The sequence below is a fragment of the Pseudopipra pipra genome, chromosome 4 (assembly GCF_036250125.1).
Source record: "Pseudopipra pipra isolate bDixPip1 chromosome 4, bDixPip1.hap1, whole genome shotgun sequence".
Lineage (NCBI taxonomy): Eukaryota > Metazoa > Chordata > Aves > Passeriformes > Pipridae > Pseudopipra > Pseudopipra pipra.
This window is the reverse complement of record NC_087552.1, coordinates 72,096,944-72,115,061: the sequence shown is the minus strand read 5'-3', so window position 1 is coordinate 72,115,061 and position 18,118 is coordinate 72,096,944. Positions and strand designations below refer to the sequence as shown.

Genomic DNA, 18,118 nt, shown 5'->3' with positions numbered 1-18,118 from the left:
GTCTTGTTACCTATGTCCCTTGGCCTCAAGTATTACTGCTTCACTGTTTTAATATCCCTCAGCATTTTAAAAAAGACAAGACGGACTACGAAGATTTTCCTTTCTTGTTCTGCCTCTTGGGTCTCTATTAAAGCTGTCGAGATGTCAGAGCTCTCATACTAAAGGGCAGAAGAAGGATCATACGAAGATTTTGGCCCCTGGGGATCCTGCAAATCTTGCTGTTCTTGTTCATTTAAAGCTCTTTACCAGCTTTGTGTGGGGTCTTGTCATATCTCAGGGAGAGGCACTAAAAGGCAGCAGCAGATTCTCCATAAATCAAAGACGAGGAGAGTGCAATCACAGCCTTTTCTGCAGAGGTGGTCCATAGTTTGATTGATGAAGTACTTCTGTTTCCAGATGACTAGGTGGCTTTGAGCAATTGGTTAAGGATGCAGACCATTCCATCTTCTGGTCAGTGGCACATATTGGGGATTGGTCTGTGGTGATGGATAGATATTCCTCCCTGATGACTCAGGGATTCTCTTTGTATCAATGCATAAGAGATCTGAATGAAATTCTGGGAGGATAAGAGTCTTGTTTACAAAGCCAGATACCAAAACTTTCACTAATGATTGTTTCCCTTCCTGCAGAGAGAAAAATAAGGACAAAGAATATAAAAATGTCTCCCTGACAGGTGGTAACTTTTCTGGCTTTGAATAATGTGCACAAGGAGTTTTACTACTGTTTATTCCTGTAGTGAAATCTCCAAATCTTCCTTTGCCAAGCCACGAGCTTGTTAAGCAAATTTAGCTTCCCCTTCAAACTTTAATCCTTTCAGTAGGAAAGGAAAAGCAGGTTAGTCAGTCTCTAACGTTTCACTGGGAAAACTTTATGGGAATTGCTACTCTTAAAGATGATTTGAAGTTCGTTCTTTTCAGAAGCAAATGCTTGGAGGTAAAATTTAATTTAGAGCTTAAGCACATCCTTTGCTGATGAGTTTTGTCAAATTGTCTCAGCAAGTAATTACTCTTGCATAATGCAGGAGACTTTAATTTTTGCACGGAATTGATAAAAGATAAGGACCAACTGCACAATGCCTCATCTCACTTCAGTGATACAAAACCATTTTGGTGGCATAGAGAGGGAAACTCTTTTTAAAAGTGGTATTAGGATTGGGAAGAGGAAATCAAAATTGATGTTGTTCAATAATTATGATGAACTAGACATAGTGATCAAAACTTAGGGGATATTGTGGAACAGAGATGTCAGTGGATTACTTTAAATCCAGAGATATTTGCACTCTAAATTTATCTGTTAAGATGAGCAAATTAGAGCTGTATAGCAGGGAGTTTGTAGAGGGAATGATATTCAAAATTACCTAAACTGTTGCAATAATTAACCTGGAATCTGTCTGTACCAATTCTAATAACAAATTTTTGTTCATGCAACCCCAGGATGTGAGTTTGCCTGAGTAACTTAACACCGGGAGGATAAATAGCCTAATTTTACATTTACTGAGCTAATTCCCCTGTTTAATTATTTTTCTGACAGCTATGATTGAAAAAAATATTAAAATGTCTGAAGTGCACAGATTCCTACATTTTACAGCTTATGCTTAAATATGTATTTAGTCAATTACGATTTTTTTTAATATTATTTCCATGTACATAAATTAAAATACTATAAGGCCTATATTTCAGCTGATTTTATTTAGTATTTCATATGAAAACTTTTAGAGCAAATATCTGAGCAACTTTTTCCAATATATGCTAATTTAAATGAATTAAATCTTTATAAATAAGTCGTTAGCAAAATGAAAATTACTTTCCGATATGGTATTCTTAAAAAAATTGTTTTGAATTTACAAACACATTGTTTATAACTGTCTTGAAACAAAACCAGTAACTAGCATATTTATACCTGTATATTTAAGGAAATCAGTGCTTAAATTACAAATTTGTTCCTCGGTCATACTGGCAAAGGGGGAACAATAGTTTAATGATGTAAAATCATCTAAAGGGATCAAACAGTTTTTCAGTATGATTAAGGTGTCTATGTAAAATTCCCAAATTTTCTTTATTTCCCAGGGTGATTTCTCTTACAAGTTGAATTAAAACTTTGTGGGTTGGTTCTTACCTTCTTTTTCTATATGAGAAGTGAGGGAGAGCTGTGAAATGCTCCATCTGTTTCTAAACCATGTCAGCTGGCAGAGAGATGCTTATCACCCTGCCCTCTCTTACTGCAATTTTAGGCTGGTTTAACACCATTGACTCAAAGTGAATTACTGTGGATTTCATCTTGTTTCAGCCAAAGAAGTCACAGTGATAGTGCCCAGCATTCTAGAGGACTCTTCGTGTTGATTTAAATTGCAATCCTTTTAAACTCTGACCTCAACTCATTTGAATTGTCAACAAAAATGCTCAATCACACTCGAACTGTGTACAGTGGATGGAGGAAACCAGGACTGCCTTCACACCCTGTTCTGATCCTGGTACAGTTGCACCTCAAAGACATGAAATGTGATTCTGTTCAGTCACAATCCTTTGGATTTTTATCAGTCCCACCACAGTGTTTCAAAGCAAACACATGGTGTACCCTCGTAGAACTGAAAACAGAAGGAAATATTGTCATTATTTCCTCTCTGCAAACAATACTGAGCTCAAGACAGAAAAGATTATGGAATAATGATGAGTTTCAGTCACTACATCCTCCCTTAAGACACCTAATTTTCAATACCAGCATTTCTCTGTCTTCTATTCTATATTCCAGTTTCTACTCTGGATGGCCAACTAAAAGTAAAAATTAAAACAAAAACAAACAAACAACCCCAACAAAAAAAACAAAAAACAACCAACCAAACAAAAAAACCACAAACAAACCAGGAGAAAGACTTCACCCTAGTTAAGTGTGGTTTGAAAAAGATGGAAAAAGAAATCTTGCAGTAACAGTGGGAGGCTACCACACTCAAGCTGTGCAAAAAGATGAGAGTAGATCTATGGTGTAATGAAAACTAATTATTTTATTATTCAGAAAGTTTTTAATTGAATTATGAAGAAGTTTTTGCTCTCATCTCCATTGCTGTGGGAGAGTGATTCATCTAGTGAAGTGTAAACATCTGCATCTGAGAAGTTCACTCCAAGCTTCCTTCATGTGGAACTCAAGGGCCATTTCTAGGGAGCAGATATTCTTGTTTCAGGTAGACACTGACAGCTGGTTAGGATAGTAGTATCTTCAAAAAAATACAGAGACATGGGTAGGTGAATTAAACCATGTGTTCAGGCAGGGAGAATCAGGGAGTTTAGCTCTGGGGTTCTTTTGAGGGCATATATTGATAGATAAGTGATGTCAGCTTTCTGTGAACTCCTAGAGAAAGGAAACTAATTTTTTCTGGACAGAAATATTTAAATTGTTTTCTAAGGAGCATTTATCTAAATAAAGTAACTGTCTTGGGACTCCAATCTTATTAGTTTCTTTATGTTGGAGAGATCGATATGTTTTGTAGTGTGTGTTTTTCCCCTATTTGAGGACCAAAAGAGAAGATTAGGGCAAACAATCTAAAAAATATTCATTAGATTTGTTTGAATTCTTGGACTACTGGATCAAATCCAAGGACAGTTTTTTTGCAGATGTTGAGCATCTCTTCCCAGATTCACTGTACTGTCTTTAGGATTCTAATGCAAGGTAGGATCTATAAAAATCATTTAAAAGGTGAGTTGCTCTGGCCATCTCAATAGAAAATGAACCTGTGAAAAACCTCAAGTACTCCATGGTTCCTGGTCTTCTTCTCCGAGCATGAAAGGAGTGTGGAATCTTTTGGTCCAGCACCTGGAATTAGGTAGGATGAGTGCAGGGTAAGACTTCATTTATAGAAGTGGAAACTAAAAACCTTGCCTAGGTCACCGAACACATCAAATCAATGGCTTTTATGAACAGCCCTATTTTTCCTGCCTTCATTCCTAGAGAAATTGTTCAGCTGGAGACATCTGAAAAAATTCTTCTGGGGATCCAATGACACCTGCCATGAACAGTTCTTAGATCATTAAAAGACAATCATTTAAAGACATTCAGTTTGAATTTTTGCAATGACAACTAAGTGCAGTCAAGTCTATAGACAATCAGGATTAATGGACAACATTTAAGTAAGAACTTTATATGAAAAGAGCCCCTGAAAATGCTTTTTCATTTCAGCATTCTTCTAAATAATGACCAAATTTATACCTTCATCTCCTTTACATAAATTCTGGATTAGAGGGAAGATTTGGAGATGTGATTGAATTAATTTGTTTTTGTGTGGGGATGATTGTCCTGAGGTGAAAAGCACAGAAACCATTTGTATTATTTGAAGCACTGAGGCTACAAGTACTTCTGTGTTTGTTGCTCAAGGAAAATGCTATCTAAAGTACTGAATTGCAAAGGAGTTGAGAAAGAGTCCAGGTAAATTAGGAATCCCTAACACAAGTATTTTCTGAAGAGAGTACTACAGGACTTAACCAACTTGAGTGAGCTACTAAAAAATTGTCAATAATTGGTGATATTTTTTCCTTCCTTTCTACAGTTACTCAGTTTTTTCCCTTTGGATAAGACACGTGGTCTTGTAGTGAAAATGAGATCCCAAACATCATCTCACAGCTCTCTTAGATACCTTTGCATGTATTTAAAAGAGAAGGCTCAGGGGAGATGTTGTTTACATCTATCAAAGAGGAGGATCTTGAAGAACCAGATCCAGACTTGTCGGAGGTGCACAGTCATAGGGACAGGAAAAGGGACAAGAAACAAGTTTTAACATGGGAAATACCAATTAGGTATAAGATAAAAGAGTTTTAACTCAAGGGTAGTGAAATTCATGTTCAGGGTTGAGGTGTCTAGTCCAGAGATGTGGGAAAAACATATCCTTGGACATGCTTTGAATTTGAACAAAATCTGGAACAACCTCATCTAATTCAAGTTTTGAACAGGGCATTGAACTAGATGACCTCAAAAGGTTCTTTACATCCTAAATGAAAATTTGCATTATAAAACATGAGTAATAAAAATGAGCCTTTGGAATTCAGAGCAAGATTTTACTCATTCCAATTTGTTCTCAATTTGCTGTCATCTTTGCTTGTTCTTTCCTCAAGATGCAACAGCCTTTACAAATGTTTCTGTTTTATTCTGGCTTCATTTACTTGCAGTAATTCCATTAAATCTTACCCAGTTTGATGGTTTTCAGTGGCATTTAATGTTAGCTAAAGTTAAAAATGTAATGAACAAATGCACTTACAGATTGTATATTCCATAATTGACCAGGGAAAAAATTTGTATTAGTAAGGATGAATGTTATTTGTTTAACCATTAATTGAGTTGGTTAAACAAGTAGAATAGTTTATTGTGAATAATTTATTTGGTATAAAATGATAGAATTTCCATTACAAATTATTTGCTGTATATGATTAAGCTAACTCTGTCAGTGCTGGGACTTTTATGAAAAGCTGAAATGGGGCTCTCCCTTGAAGACTATTGTGGAGATTAGATTTTGGATTTTTTATTTCATTTCATACTGTTTTAAAGTCCTGGAAAGTGCTCAGGGAATCAAACAGAGAAAGGAATGTTTTTACTGATTGAGTTGAGCAATACTGGAAGGACCCTCAACTCCAACAAAGCGAAAGCCTTTTATCGCCTTAGAAGTGTTCAGTATCTTGAATAATCAAACCCTTTATCTGCTTCTACAAGAGATAAAATATACATGGACAACAGTGGGCAAACATTAGGAAGCAAGGAACAGTTGTCCTGGGACTGTCTTCCATTCTACAGGAGGATATTGTTTTATTCATTCTGATCTGTTTGATGCGTTGTTTCCAAGCCCTTTCCTGAGAAAAGCCTGTAGAGCAGCCATCCTCAAAATGTGTCTCTGTGCTGACCTGGGCAAGCATCACTTTAGAGATAAGAAGGTACCTGGAGGAGCAGATTTGCCTTAAAAAGTGGCAGATCCTCACAGCTGAAGATGGGGAGATAAACCACATACAGACACCTGTACAAATTTTAAAAGAATTTGGGCAAATAGCACAGTTCTCAGCATTGCAATCTGAAATCCTGCATTATGCTGCTTTTCTTTGTGTTTTCTTTGTGACAAAATTGTGAGGAATAGCAGGAGATAACACATTCTTGTGTAAAGCATGTAGTGTTTCTGTGCTTTATTGATTTTTTTGTATCCAAAGTCTCCTACATTTTATCACTGAGTACAATTTCCATCCAAGTAGACATGATTTGGACGCTTTTCAGGTAAGACTGTAAGAAAGACATGTTTTTTTTCTTGTTATTATACCTGTTCCCTAGATAAGGAACAAAAGATTTGCTTCTAAAACTCTGTTTGAAAGAGGACTAGATTATTTTGGGCTTTTAAAATTTATTCCTGTTCTCAAATTACAACCAAATCAGACCTCAAGTCAGGAGGAGGGAGATCAGTAGCACAGGCTAGCTAGATATCCTATATTTCCTTTTTCTTTAAATTTAACTGAAATTGAATATGAAAATGGATCTTTGTAGTGAGATGCTTTTGACAGTCCTATCTGTGCTTTTCTTTCTGTGACCTCAGGGTGAGGCAATGTTGTATCTTGTGTAGACTTCTGGCGTGTGAATCCCTGTGTAAATTTGTGTAAATTGCTTTTTTATTGGATACGGAGCTTTGACAGACTTCCCACTCTAATTTTCTTCAGCAAACCTCCTGGCAATATCAAAAAATTTTAGCTCTAGTTTGGGTTTTCCTCTCTGTCAAATAGAGTTTGGACTTTTTCTTTGTCGTAGACATTTATCTTCTTGAATATTAGGTGGGAGCCTCTCTTTAAAACAGTCATACCAAATTCTGTTTCCTGTTAACATCCAGGAATTCAGATCAAGCCATTCCATGGGGCAGAATGGTTTGAAAGTTGTGAGTTGTAAATGTGGTTGTACTAATTTTGCTTCAGTTCGTATTGGAACTGTGATGGCCCTTAAACAGTCTTTATTTTCTGTCTGTGATGTTCCATAATAAGCAACATCCTCCAGACACCAGTTCTATGCAGAATGAGGCAGATTTGGAAGAAAAACCCCTGGAGCCATCATGGCAGAAAACTCATTCCCATGTTTCTCAGTTGTAGGTGGAGGTAGAAAGTGAAATGTGTGGTATAAACAACCATAGGAGTTCTGGCAAATCTGTGGGGTGAAATCTGTTTCCATCTACAAAACTCCTTTGACTTCATTGACTGAGGATTTCTTCCTTGTCCTGTAGAATTGCTGAAGATGTTTTGGCATTCAAACTAATATCAAATATCCTAATTTAGTAACTGGAAGCTTTGAGACAGTGTTGTATCATGAAAAATACTGATAAAACAATTGAATTTTAAAAATTCAATGCTATATATGATTGCTTGTCCTTACAGTGTTTCTGGGGTATGATATGAGTTGTACTGGTTTGGCCTTTTTTTGCTCCTGTGAAATGGCAGATAATGAGCATAAAAAGAAAAATAACTGGTTCTGACAGACTTTTTATCATGGGTCAAAATATTTTTCCCCATTACATTCTGAAACGAATGCAACAAGATATTTATTAAATATTAAATACTGAGGAAAAAAAATTATATTTGGTAACTACAAGAAAAATTATACTTTTTTCCTTTGTAGCAGCAATATTGGAGAAGTAATTTATCAATTGAAAAAACATTTAATGAGTAGAAAAAAACCAGTATCTATCAAAAAATTGAAAATATGTTTTTCACCTTTGGGACCAACCAGGCTGGAGACAAATCAGTAATAATTACAATTCACAAAAAGAATTGTGTAACATTAACTTTTAGGTGTTTCTAATTGTTTTTTTTTTTCCCCACCGTTTCAGTTGTTAAAATAGGAACTTCCATATTGAATATTCTTCTCAAAGCAAATGTATTGGGATATAATTTTGTCTTTTTTACTTTTTGTTTTAAAATAGCCTGGAATAAGTAAAACAACTGTAGAAATGCTTCTCTATTGTGTCTGGTTATGTTTTATTGAGAATGCCAATATTGGGAGTATTTTTATATGCTTCTGTTTTTACAAATTTGGCATAAAGCAGTTGCTAATGTGTTTTAAAATGACAATAGTCCATAGAAGACAGAAGATACCTGTAGTTCTTGCTGTACTCCCATGCTTTCTGTTGTCCTAGGGGGTGACAGCCTTTGTAAAATACAACCAAATGGGCTTGGGAATCCCTTGGGTTCCTTACCTGTAATTGAAAAAATGCAGATGATGATGGTTATTCAATGGATCAGCCACCTGTAAAACACAACTATGCCCAGAATGAATTAAATATTCATCATCTATAAAGGACTAAGTTAATTGCAGTCAAATGTGAAAATAAATAGCTAAGTGAGGATAATACTATTTTCTCTGGGTAGCTATGATCCATTCTTAACATCATTGTGACCACATTACATTCCAAATAGTGACTTTTTTTTTTTTTAAATAGAGATTTTGAAATATATAGGCTAGTTTTCTCACAATGGGCTGTACCTAGCAAAAACCTTATGTGCATTTTCAAGTGACTGACTAAAATAGACCCTCAGCCATTGCACAGTAGTGCTGATAAATAGCAGATGTCTCCTACCAGAGGGATGAGAGCATCTGAATAGCAAACAGGCCATTCTTGCATTGGCTGTCACTAATACTGTCATGTTTTATGCATGGAATGTGCCACAGGAATGTAAGACATAAGTATTATGAATAAGATCTTTTTCTTACGTACATCTTATGTACATAGGAATGGATTTACTATCAAGCACAGCTGAGAGGAAAATGTTCTGTTGCATGAGAATACAGTCTGAGAAAATTATATTCCTGATTCCTAATTGCTTCATGCAAATTTATTTGGTCTGGAGACTGTTAACTGACTTCTGCTTTGTGGTAACAGCAACTGCACCTGACCGTGGAAGTGTGAACTTCCCTTGGAAAGCAGGAGAAGCAAGGAATTCACCAAGAACTCACAGGTAGCCTTGAGGACTTGGCAATGCCTCAGTTACCTTCTAAAGGCACGCAAATCAAGTCTTAGCCAAGAGTATTTGAGCACTTACGGGTTCTTTTTCAACACGCTTAAATAAATGGCAATTGATCCTCGTAATCTGTACAGAGTTAACCAGACTAAACTGCATTTATCAGTGATTCCCAATACTAAGTTTTTGCATTCATACATTTCAAGGTCAACCTGGGCTGTTTTTATCATCTAAGCTGTCTTCCTGCATAACTGATGCACAGGCTCCCTGAATTGATGTGCATTAAAAACGTCCAGTAGTTAATACATATTAAGCAAAACCATCCAATATTGATTTCACAATTTCAAGAAATAGAATCAATCTTTCATGAGTTCCTGTGATTAATTATTATCACTGCTACATAAAAAAATCAGCTAATTAATAACTAATATGACCTGCTTCACCTTTCAGCCATTATGTTTTGTTTTATCTTTGTCCAATCTATGGAAGTTGAAATATAATCAGCTTCCTGTTACCATGTACTTGCTGATTTTGATAAATTCATTTTTTAGTCATTCTCTTTATGATTGGAAAAAACAGAGCTGACTGAGTATTTCCCATAAAATACGTTTTTAGTTCTTGAGTTTATGTAAATTCTTTCCAGTTCCTCAACATTGTTCTTGCACTGGGAAGAGGACTCACTGTTCCATAACTGAATATGATAATTGAACCAATTTCCTCAACTCCTTCATTTTTGTATACTCAAGGAGTGATTACCTGGGATCTTACATGGAATAAAGTTCCTTATTGTATAAGTAGATATCATCTGTTATGAAGTTGGCCAAAATAAAATCTACATTGTGACTTTTAGCAGCTAATTAGATATCAGTCGCTTGCCTTCTGTATGACTTGCCACTTTCCTAATTGTTATCTGAAAATTTCATCAAATAAGTGACCTTTTTCCCAATCTTTCAACAGAAATAGCAATACTGTGAAGCTGCCAAATGGTTTCTCCAAGAGCCCACTGAAAAAGTCACTGTTGAGCACTGATTTTTTTTTTTTGTGTGTGTGTATGTTCTTTTGGAAGCAGCTGTTAGAGAATTTGGGATCATTCTGTATTGTGCCTTGTTAGTTTTGTATCAACTGAGTTTTTAATCAGACTGTCATGTAGGACTAAGCAAAACGCCTTTCAAAGGTCCAATTATATCCACAGCATTATTTTAAGCAATTCAAAGTTTAATCATATCAAAGTGTGATGTAGGTTACTTTGAAAATATTTTAACCCACACAACCCTTTGGTTGCCATTTATTTCTTTCCTCTCGTTATTTATGGAGTCTGTCACAGACATTGAATTATCTTATTTGGGACTTCTGTCAGCTGAACTGGCCTATAATTTCACAGGTCATTTTTTTTTGCTCTGCTCAAATATTTCATGACTAGGAAGTATCTACAATTCTTTTGATGTCTTCTCCCACTTTTTAAGGTTTATTAAAATCAGCAATAATGATATAGAAAATTCTTAAACAACCAGCTCTTTTAAAACTACCTGTATTATAACATTGCTCACTGGAAATACATTTTCTTCCTCTATTTCCCTTACTTTTTGTGGATATTTGGGATTATAAATATGAAGATATCTCTGGAAGTTAGATTTACTCCTTTCTCAAAACTGAGGTATAATTCTTCCCCATTACAGTGGTGGGACAATGCAGGGAGAAAATCTCTTTTCATTGCTGTACTCTTAAAAAGAAAAATTTTCAGCTTTATCCTCTCTCAATTCTTCAGCTATTTTGGTATTGTAATTACTGGTTATTTTACTCAGATTATGTGTACATGTAAAAGAGGCAAAAAATCTTGATTGTCACAAGATTCTGGATAATTCTTCAAATAGTCCAGGAAAATTGCTGCAGAGCTTATCAGCAGCTCAAAAACTCCTCTAAATCTTAAGGATTTTTTTGGAGTGGGAAAAAAATCTGGAATTATCTTCTTGGCAGATATGATCCTTTGCTGTTCCAGAGTTCTACCCTTGCGTTCCCTAATAGCAAATTTAGCTTGTAGCAAAAGCCTTTTTTTTTAAATTGTTTTTTACTGAATGATTTGCACCTTCCCAGGGTAATGGACCCTGAAGGGAGCCTACAGGAGAGATGGAGAGAAACTTCTTACAGGGGCCTGGAGTGACAGGACAAGGGGGAATGGCTTCAAACTGAAAATGAGCAGGTTTGGGTTAGATATTAGGAAGAAATTCTTCCCTGTGAGGGTGGGGAGGCCCTGGCACAGGTTGCCCAGGGAAGCTGTGGCTGCCCCTGGATCCCTGGAAGTGTCCAAGGCCAGGTTGGACAGGCCTTGGAGCAACCTGGGCTAGTGGAAGGTGTCCCTGCCCATGGAAGGGGGGGATGGAACAAGATGATCTTTAAGGTCCCTTCTACCAAGCCATTGCATGATTCTACGATTCCATTGCAGTTTTAACCTGGGTAAATTTTTTAGACTTGATGATCTTGGAGGTCTTTTCCAACCCCAGTGATTCTGTGATACTAAGTGCCCATCTCCAGTGCAGTGATTCTTAAGTTCTTTATGAATTTTGAATTTTCCTCAGCATTCACTGTTCTTAGAGTTTTATGGTCCATTAACCTTAATGTATCTCTTATGTTGAAGAGGGCTTTTTTTCCTATAAGGGGGCAAACATATTTGTAAAGGGGTCTAAGTTGCAGAACACTATTATTTTGTGTATCAAGTCAAAGGCTCTGTTAGCTGTTAGGACCAACAGCTAACATAATTATGGATATAACGATGATTATATCCATAATTCTCTGGGCACTGCTAGGGAGTGAAGGTTGCCTTCTGTGCAGTGCAATAATTTCCTAGTGGTACTTTTATTCGAAATGTTAATTTTCCTTCTTATGTTTTTTATTATTAACATTATCCTTTTGGAAAAGTGCCTATATTTATTTGCCCAGATTTTGTAAGGAATTAATGCACTAAGGGCTTGATTCACTGCTACCTCATTCCAGCTTTATGCCAGTGTAGCTCTGCTGATAGCAAAGCACAGCTTAAAGCTGGAGAAACACTGGAGTGGTGGAGTAAGATCTAAATGTTAATTGGAATGATGTTCATTCAGTTTAATTCTTCTTTACTGAGCCATGAGACAAGCAAGGAGCTGGAGGCATGAGAAAATCACTAGAAGTGCTTAGGTGGCCAAATTGGATGCATGGGATGGCTAACAGAAGATTTTGGAGAACAATCATGGCCTATTTCTATGATGAGGGTTTTATGTCTCTTTTCTGATTCCAAGACTTGAAAGCATTTTACAATATAAATGGATATTAAGGTCAAAGACTAAGTATCTGTATCTTAAAATGTGATTAATAATGGTGAAAACAGGGAGCTTTTATCTACTATAACAGCAGATTGAAACTAAAGGTGATTAAAATGGTATCAAAATAATGTGGTTTCCTAAAAGGTGCCATTGCAGTCTGCATCTGATCTCGAAGAAGTACAAGCTTCTGCTCACTCTTATCAATATAGTTCATAAAATTGCTAATGTGCTCAAAGATGTTGATTGAACCCTATGTATAGGTTTCAGCATCTAATTTGTGTGGCCCCTCATTTTAAAATGCTTCCTTTAATCATTCTGTTCCCTAATGCATGTGAAACAGCCACCACAATGCTTTTCATGATGGAAAATGTGAAGCTACTGGAAACCTTCAGCAACTAAAATTCATTCAGGAATGTGCAATATGGGCTCAGTCCAGGCGGTTTATTCACACTGATGATGAAGTAAATACTATTTGATGGTATCACTTTATATTCAATATCAATTCACCAGTGTTTCAGAAAGAATCATTTAACAATGAATAATGCTTGATTGTAGATCTCTGCAGTAAATTAGAATATCCTAATTTAATAAAGTATGATCTTTTATTTGCCAACAAACATACAGATTGCCTTATAAATCATACAGTAAATAACACTGTACTGGATTTTATTTCATTACTCCCTCTTGAACAGTCATGTTTCTGCCATGTAATGTAGTTTTCCATCTTTTAACTTGGTTTCTTTTACTAACAGAAATACAGATTAGTCCTGAGGAAAAATATTTACTAGGGGCAGGCAATTAACTGTGCCTTTCAGGAAATGGCACCGAGGATGTGAATATCATTAAAATGCTTTTTTCATTTTTCACCTCACTGTATGTAGCTATTTATGTATTTAATGAATCATAATGAGGAAATAAAAAAGAACAGGTAAGTATAGAATAATGTGGTTCCAGACACAGGCTTTCTGTAGGGTCTGTTCCTGTTCACATCAGTCACTAACACTTCAGAAGGGGATTTCTCCTGAATTCTTCTGTTAATGATTCAAAATATTTGAGGTGAAGTACAGTATGTTTTTTGTTGTTTCCTTATGACTGTTTATCCTGCTTACCTTGCTTGACATCTATGTTACAGAATCATATGCTCCCAAAGAGGGACCACGAAAAGTTTGCAGAGACACAGGCCATTTACACTTACTAAAAATAGCTAAAAACTTACTGAACGTGTGGGGTGGAATTAAAGAGCTAAAATAATATTACATGTGAAATAATTCCTACAGTCTGGGAAAGACTTATAAATAATCAAAGCAGTTTCCATGGTATAACTGAAAGGTCTATAACTGGTATGCTATGGTATATAACTGAAAGGCTTTACCACAAAAAAGTGTATCCTACTCTTTCAGTATTTTAGGAAAGGCAAAATTGAACATCATAAGTAGTAACCTGGGTTGCTACAGTAATATACAGAGCATATTTTTAGGACCTACTACTTTGAGGACATCCGCTTGGATTTGGCAAGTACCTAATTCACGTTGTGGGACGTTGAGATGTTGCCTTGGAAGTCCCATTAAGTGCTTAAAATCCTCTTGCAAATGTTGGCCAGGGGTATGTACTTCATTTCAGTGTATGGTGGAAGCTGCCTGACTGGAAGTCCCAGTGTTTTGAAGTTCAACAAAGTTCTTAAGGGCTCTTACATCCCGAGGACCCGGGAACCACAGGCAGACTCGTGCATGGGAGGAGCACAAAGGTATAAGTACAAAGAGCCTGGTAATCATAAAATGACATTCCTTGTCACCAGAAGTAACTCACATGTTACAGGAGCTGCAAAAACCTGTGGTTAACTGTTTCATCTTTTTGTTTCTGTAGGGGTTTCAGAACCTCCTTTCATCTTTTCAGATGGGATTCTCTAACAAGCTCAGCACTGTCTTCGCACTATTCCCATAGACATCACTGGGAGGGTTATCCTGGGCTTAATAGGAATAATTAGAGCAAACTAGAACACTTGGGAAAAATCCCTGTGGACCTGTTTTGAGGTTTCTGACATGTAACAGTAAATTTTTAAGGGTTTTAAGTGAGAAGTAAAATTTTTTTGTGAAAAAAAAGGCAACTCCTTCAACCACAGAAAAAGAATCAACAACAAGAAAAAAAACAATGCAAGTTTTTTCCTTTGAATTATCAAAAAAATGTAATGTGAGGTACCATAGTCTTACCTTTACTATTCAGTGCATGTTGTGTTGGGTACAAAAAGCTAATCCTGAGGGAGAGTATTTGTTTCATCTCTAATAAGACCTGGGAGGATCCAGACTTCAGTCAGGAAATGGTCCAGCGATCCAGTTGTGGCATAACCTTGCTGTATTTCACTTTGGAGTAACCTTGCCATATTTCATTTTCTTTTCTGTTTGTAGCTGGACAGTGCCACTTCCCTCATCCAGGCAGCTAAAAATCTGATGAACGCTGTGGTCCTTACAGTGAAAGCATCTTATGTGGCTTCTACTAAATATCAGAAGGTCTATGGTACTGCTGCAGTGAACTCACCAGTTGTATCTTGGAAGATGAAGGCCCCTGAGAAGAAACCTCTAGTAAAGAGAGAAAAACCAGAAGAGTATCAGACAAGAGTGAGAAGAGGGTCCCAGAAGAAACATATTTCCCCTGTACAGGCCTTAAGTGAATTTAAAGCTATGGATTCATTCTAAACCACTAAGCTTTACCAGGAGGGTTTTATATTCTTTTTGTATGCATACCTGCCGACTTGTGTGCGTCTGGCATGGGGTGGGGGGAAGCAGGGACAATTTGCATGCGACCTGAGACTCTATTCATAAAGTTACTAACCTTCTGCAATGCCAAAATTTAGGGCGTTGCCCTCTGATGTTAAATGGACTTACTCCAAGCTTCCTTTTTAAAGTAAACTATAGCATTGAATTGGCCAAAGAATTTGCATCACGGGGGTACATGTGGGTTAAATAAAAAATTCAAGTCTAAACCCCGAAATCTTTAATGCATGCAAGAAACATTAGGTTGGCAGGTATATTAAGTGAAAAAAAAAAAATGGAATTGTAATGGTAGACCATAAAGCTTGTATTGCTTCTGTTGCAGTGCAAAAATGTACTAGCCAATATGCTTCAATGTGTGGCCCAATAATTAAATGATATAACTTTTAAGTCATCTTCATTATAGTATGTGAATTTTTAAAACAGATTCAAACTAATTCATCTTAAAAATGCTTCTTTTAAACCGGATTTTGTTCTTTATATTCTAGTAGTGTTATGATTGCTCACATTTCGATTAATCCCATTAATATGACCAGAGGTTTACTTTTGCCAATTGAATTCCTTATGGTGGAGTATGAAGCACAATATGGTGATTGACATTGCCTTTTATATCATGATTATTATTCTGATTATTATAATATTAGTAATAGAAGACCTGGTGGTGGAATGTTTAGAGACACGGAAACTGACAGTGTGAGAATTTAGAGGCAAATATGTAGGTGTAGCTTGGATTACAGGTATCTGACATACCATTGTAACCACTAACTCAATAAACTCATTTAACCTTGGAATCCTCAATGTGGCTCGTCTCCTTTAATGCACAGATGTCTCCTGCAGCACATTTGATGGCTGCAGTGATTAATTTGCCTAGTGCTTCCTTTTTTTTTTTTCTCTTTTTTTTTATTTTTTTGTTTGTGAATGTTCTCATTTTTTTACAACCAGCCATAGTCAGTGGGTCAAAACCTAAGTTTAAATCAGAGACAAATTCAAGCCTTGATACATATGAGACAGATGTGTGATGTGGGATGAAATTATTTGTTTTAATAGAACACCTCAGAACCAGCATAAAGATAGTTCAGTTTATTAAGCTTGTAAGGTTGGCACTCTAGACCCTTGGAAATCATCTACTGTGCCACAGTTTATAGACCTGTATAAAGTCCATTGTGCAAAGATCTAATTTTATTCCCTTTTTAACACCAACAGTTGGTTAAATACAGAGATTGTATTATTGTTTTTTAAAAAAAAAAATCTTTGTATATATAAAAGTAAAACCATGAGCATCTAATTATTTTTCTTATAATAAAATAGTAACAACTTAAGGGAACATTCATGACCTCACGAGGGGTTTGAAACACTGTGATAAACCATGAGTAACCCTTGCGGAGTTTTTTAGGGATTTTTTGGGTGCTTGTCTCAGATACACTGATTATTTCCCAGAATAGCAAAGTACCAAATTTTGTTCCATTGCCCTCCCACACAGTCTATGTAAAGAAACACACTCTCTGGGGCATTTTAGGAAATTACTATTTTTGCTTTGTTTAGTTGCACTGTGGGATAAAAGCAGTTCCCCAATCAGAACTGGAGAGTGTAGACATGACCCAAATATGTTAGAAGATGTGGGGAAGTCCTTGAAGAGCTTTCCTTATATTGCCCTGTAGTTTGACATAGACTGACATTACTTAAGGTACCAATAAACTCCCTAGAAGCAACTGGGATCTCTACAAATGAAATGACAGAGATGAAAGACAGATTTTAAAGAAAAAAAAATAGTAAATTACAGACAAAGACATCCCAATGTGCTGCATGAAAAAAAGAAAATAGGAAATTTACTGCAAGTAAAACTAATAACACTTCTTCATAAGGGTTTTGCTCTAATATTTGTGATGGATAAACTGAATGGTTGCTTTAAAATGATATTGTTGCTATAAAAGGCATCTCAACCTCAGAAATGTTTAGAGGAAAGCACATAGACAAATGCCACCTATGAACATGTAGAGTTTCCACTGATTAAGGCTGAGAAAGTCTATAACTGAAGGAATCTTTTATCAGTCACTCAGTCAAAAGACTGTCTGCAAAATGCTGAGGAAAAATAGTCCATGAAGGCAAAATCCAGAACAACTTAGTTTGCGTGAATTAGAGTCCTGCTTTAGGGAAGGATTATTTGCTTTTTGAAAGGGTGGTAACATAAAATTTAGTGCTAGTATGTGAAAAATAATGCACATGAAAACAAGAACAAAAAAACCAACGAGAACATACCAGTTCAGTGCTTGGCTCGTGCAGTAAAGCCAACAAAATGTTAAGAGTGATGAGGTTTGATAGAGAGAGAGAGGAAAATATTGGGTCATACTGTGTTTGAGTAGTTCATGAAGTTTTTATCAACTCACTTGAAACAAGTGATGGTGTAGGATGGAAAAGTACATGGAAACATAAAGTCTGGATTTGCTTTCAGGAGAGACTAAATGAGGTAAGTGTATTCAGTTTTGAACTAGATGATCTTTAAGGTCCCTTCCTGCCCAAACCATTCCGTGGTTCTATGAAATTACCAAATAAGCAAAAAGTAATCACTGGTCCTTATAACTCAAAAATTCAGGTTGACACAGTGAACTATCAAACAGCAAGTCCAATATTAAAAAAAAATATTTTTCTTCTTAAAATAAGTAAATTGTGGAATTCATTTTCACAATGTCATGGTCACCACAATGATAATTCCATTAACTACACCCACCAGGAATTCATCCAACAGACTTTCAGTCCTGAAATCTTGCAGATCTTTTAGAATCTAGAAGACATTTAAGTGCAATATGAAGTGTAGGCATAAACAACGTTGTGTGGGTATTGGAAATGCTCTCTACAGCCAGTCCTTCATTGGAGTCAGGGAGCTCTGATCATCAGCTGGACCTCCAGCACCCTCACTCAGAAAGCTGCACTTTTCTTGTGACTGTCAGTTTAGTTCACAACCAAAATCTATGGGTATCATATATATTGCTGTGTACCTGCAGCCTTGAAAATGTTCTCTTCAAGTTGTACCTACAATGCAAGAGAAGAAGTTACATGTGCACATGCTTCTTGATGACAGAATTTATTTATTTTTAAATAATTAGGTGCT

General features: G+C 36.1%; 1 protein-coding gene across 7 annotated transcripts in view; it reads left to right on the top strand.

The window, feature by feature from the left end:
• CTNNA2 (catenin alpha 2) overlaps positions 1–15,803 on the top strand; it is a 486,975-nt gene extending 471,172 nt beyond the window's left edge. For 6 of the 7 annotated variants that reach the window (XM_064653544.1, XM_064653542.1, XM_064653543.1 and 3 more), the window contains one exon: positions 14,650–15,803. In XM_064653544.1, the coding sequence (XP_064509614.1) occupies positions 14,650–14,937 (288 nt within the window). In that variant the 3' untranslated portion in view covers positions 14,938–15,803. Of the gene's footprint in view, positions 1–8,875; positions 8,918–14,649 lie in introns of those variants that run through there. The other variant, XM_064653545.1, reaches the window with a different exon arrangement.
• Positions 15,804–18,118: the final 2,315 nt, after the last annotated feature.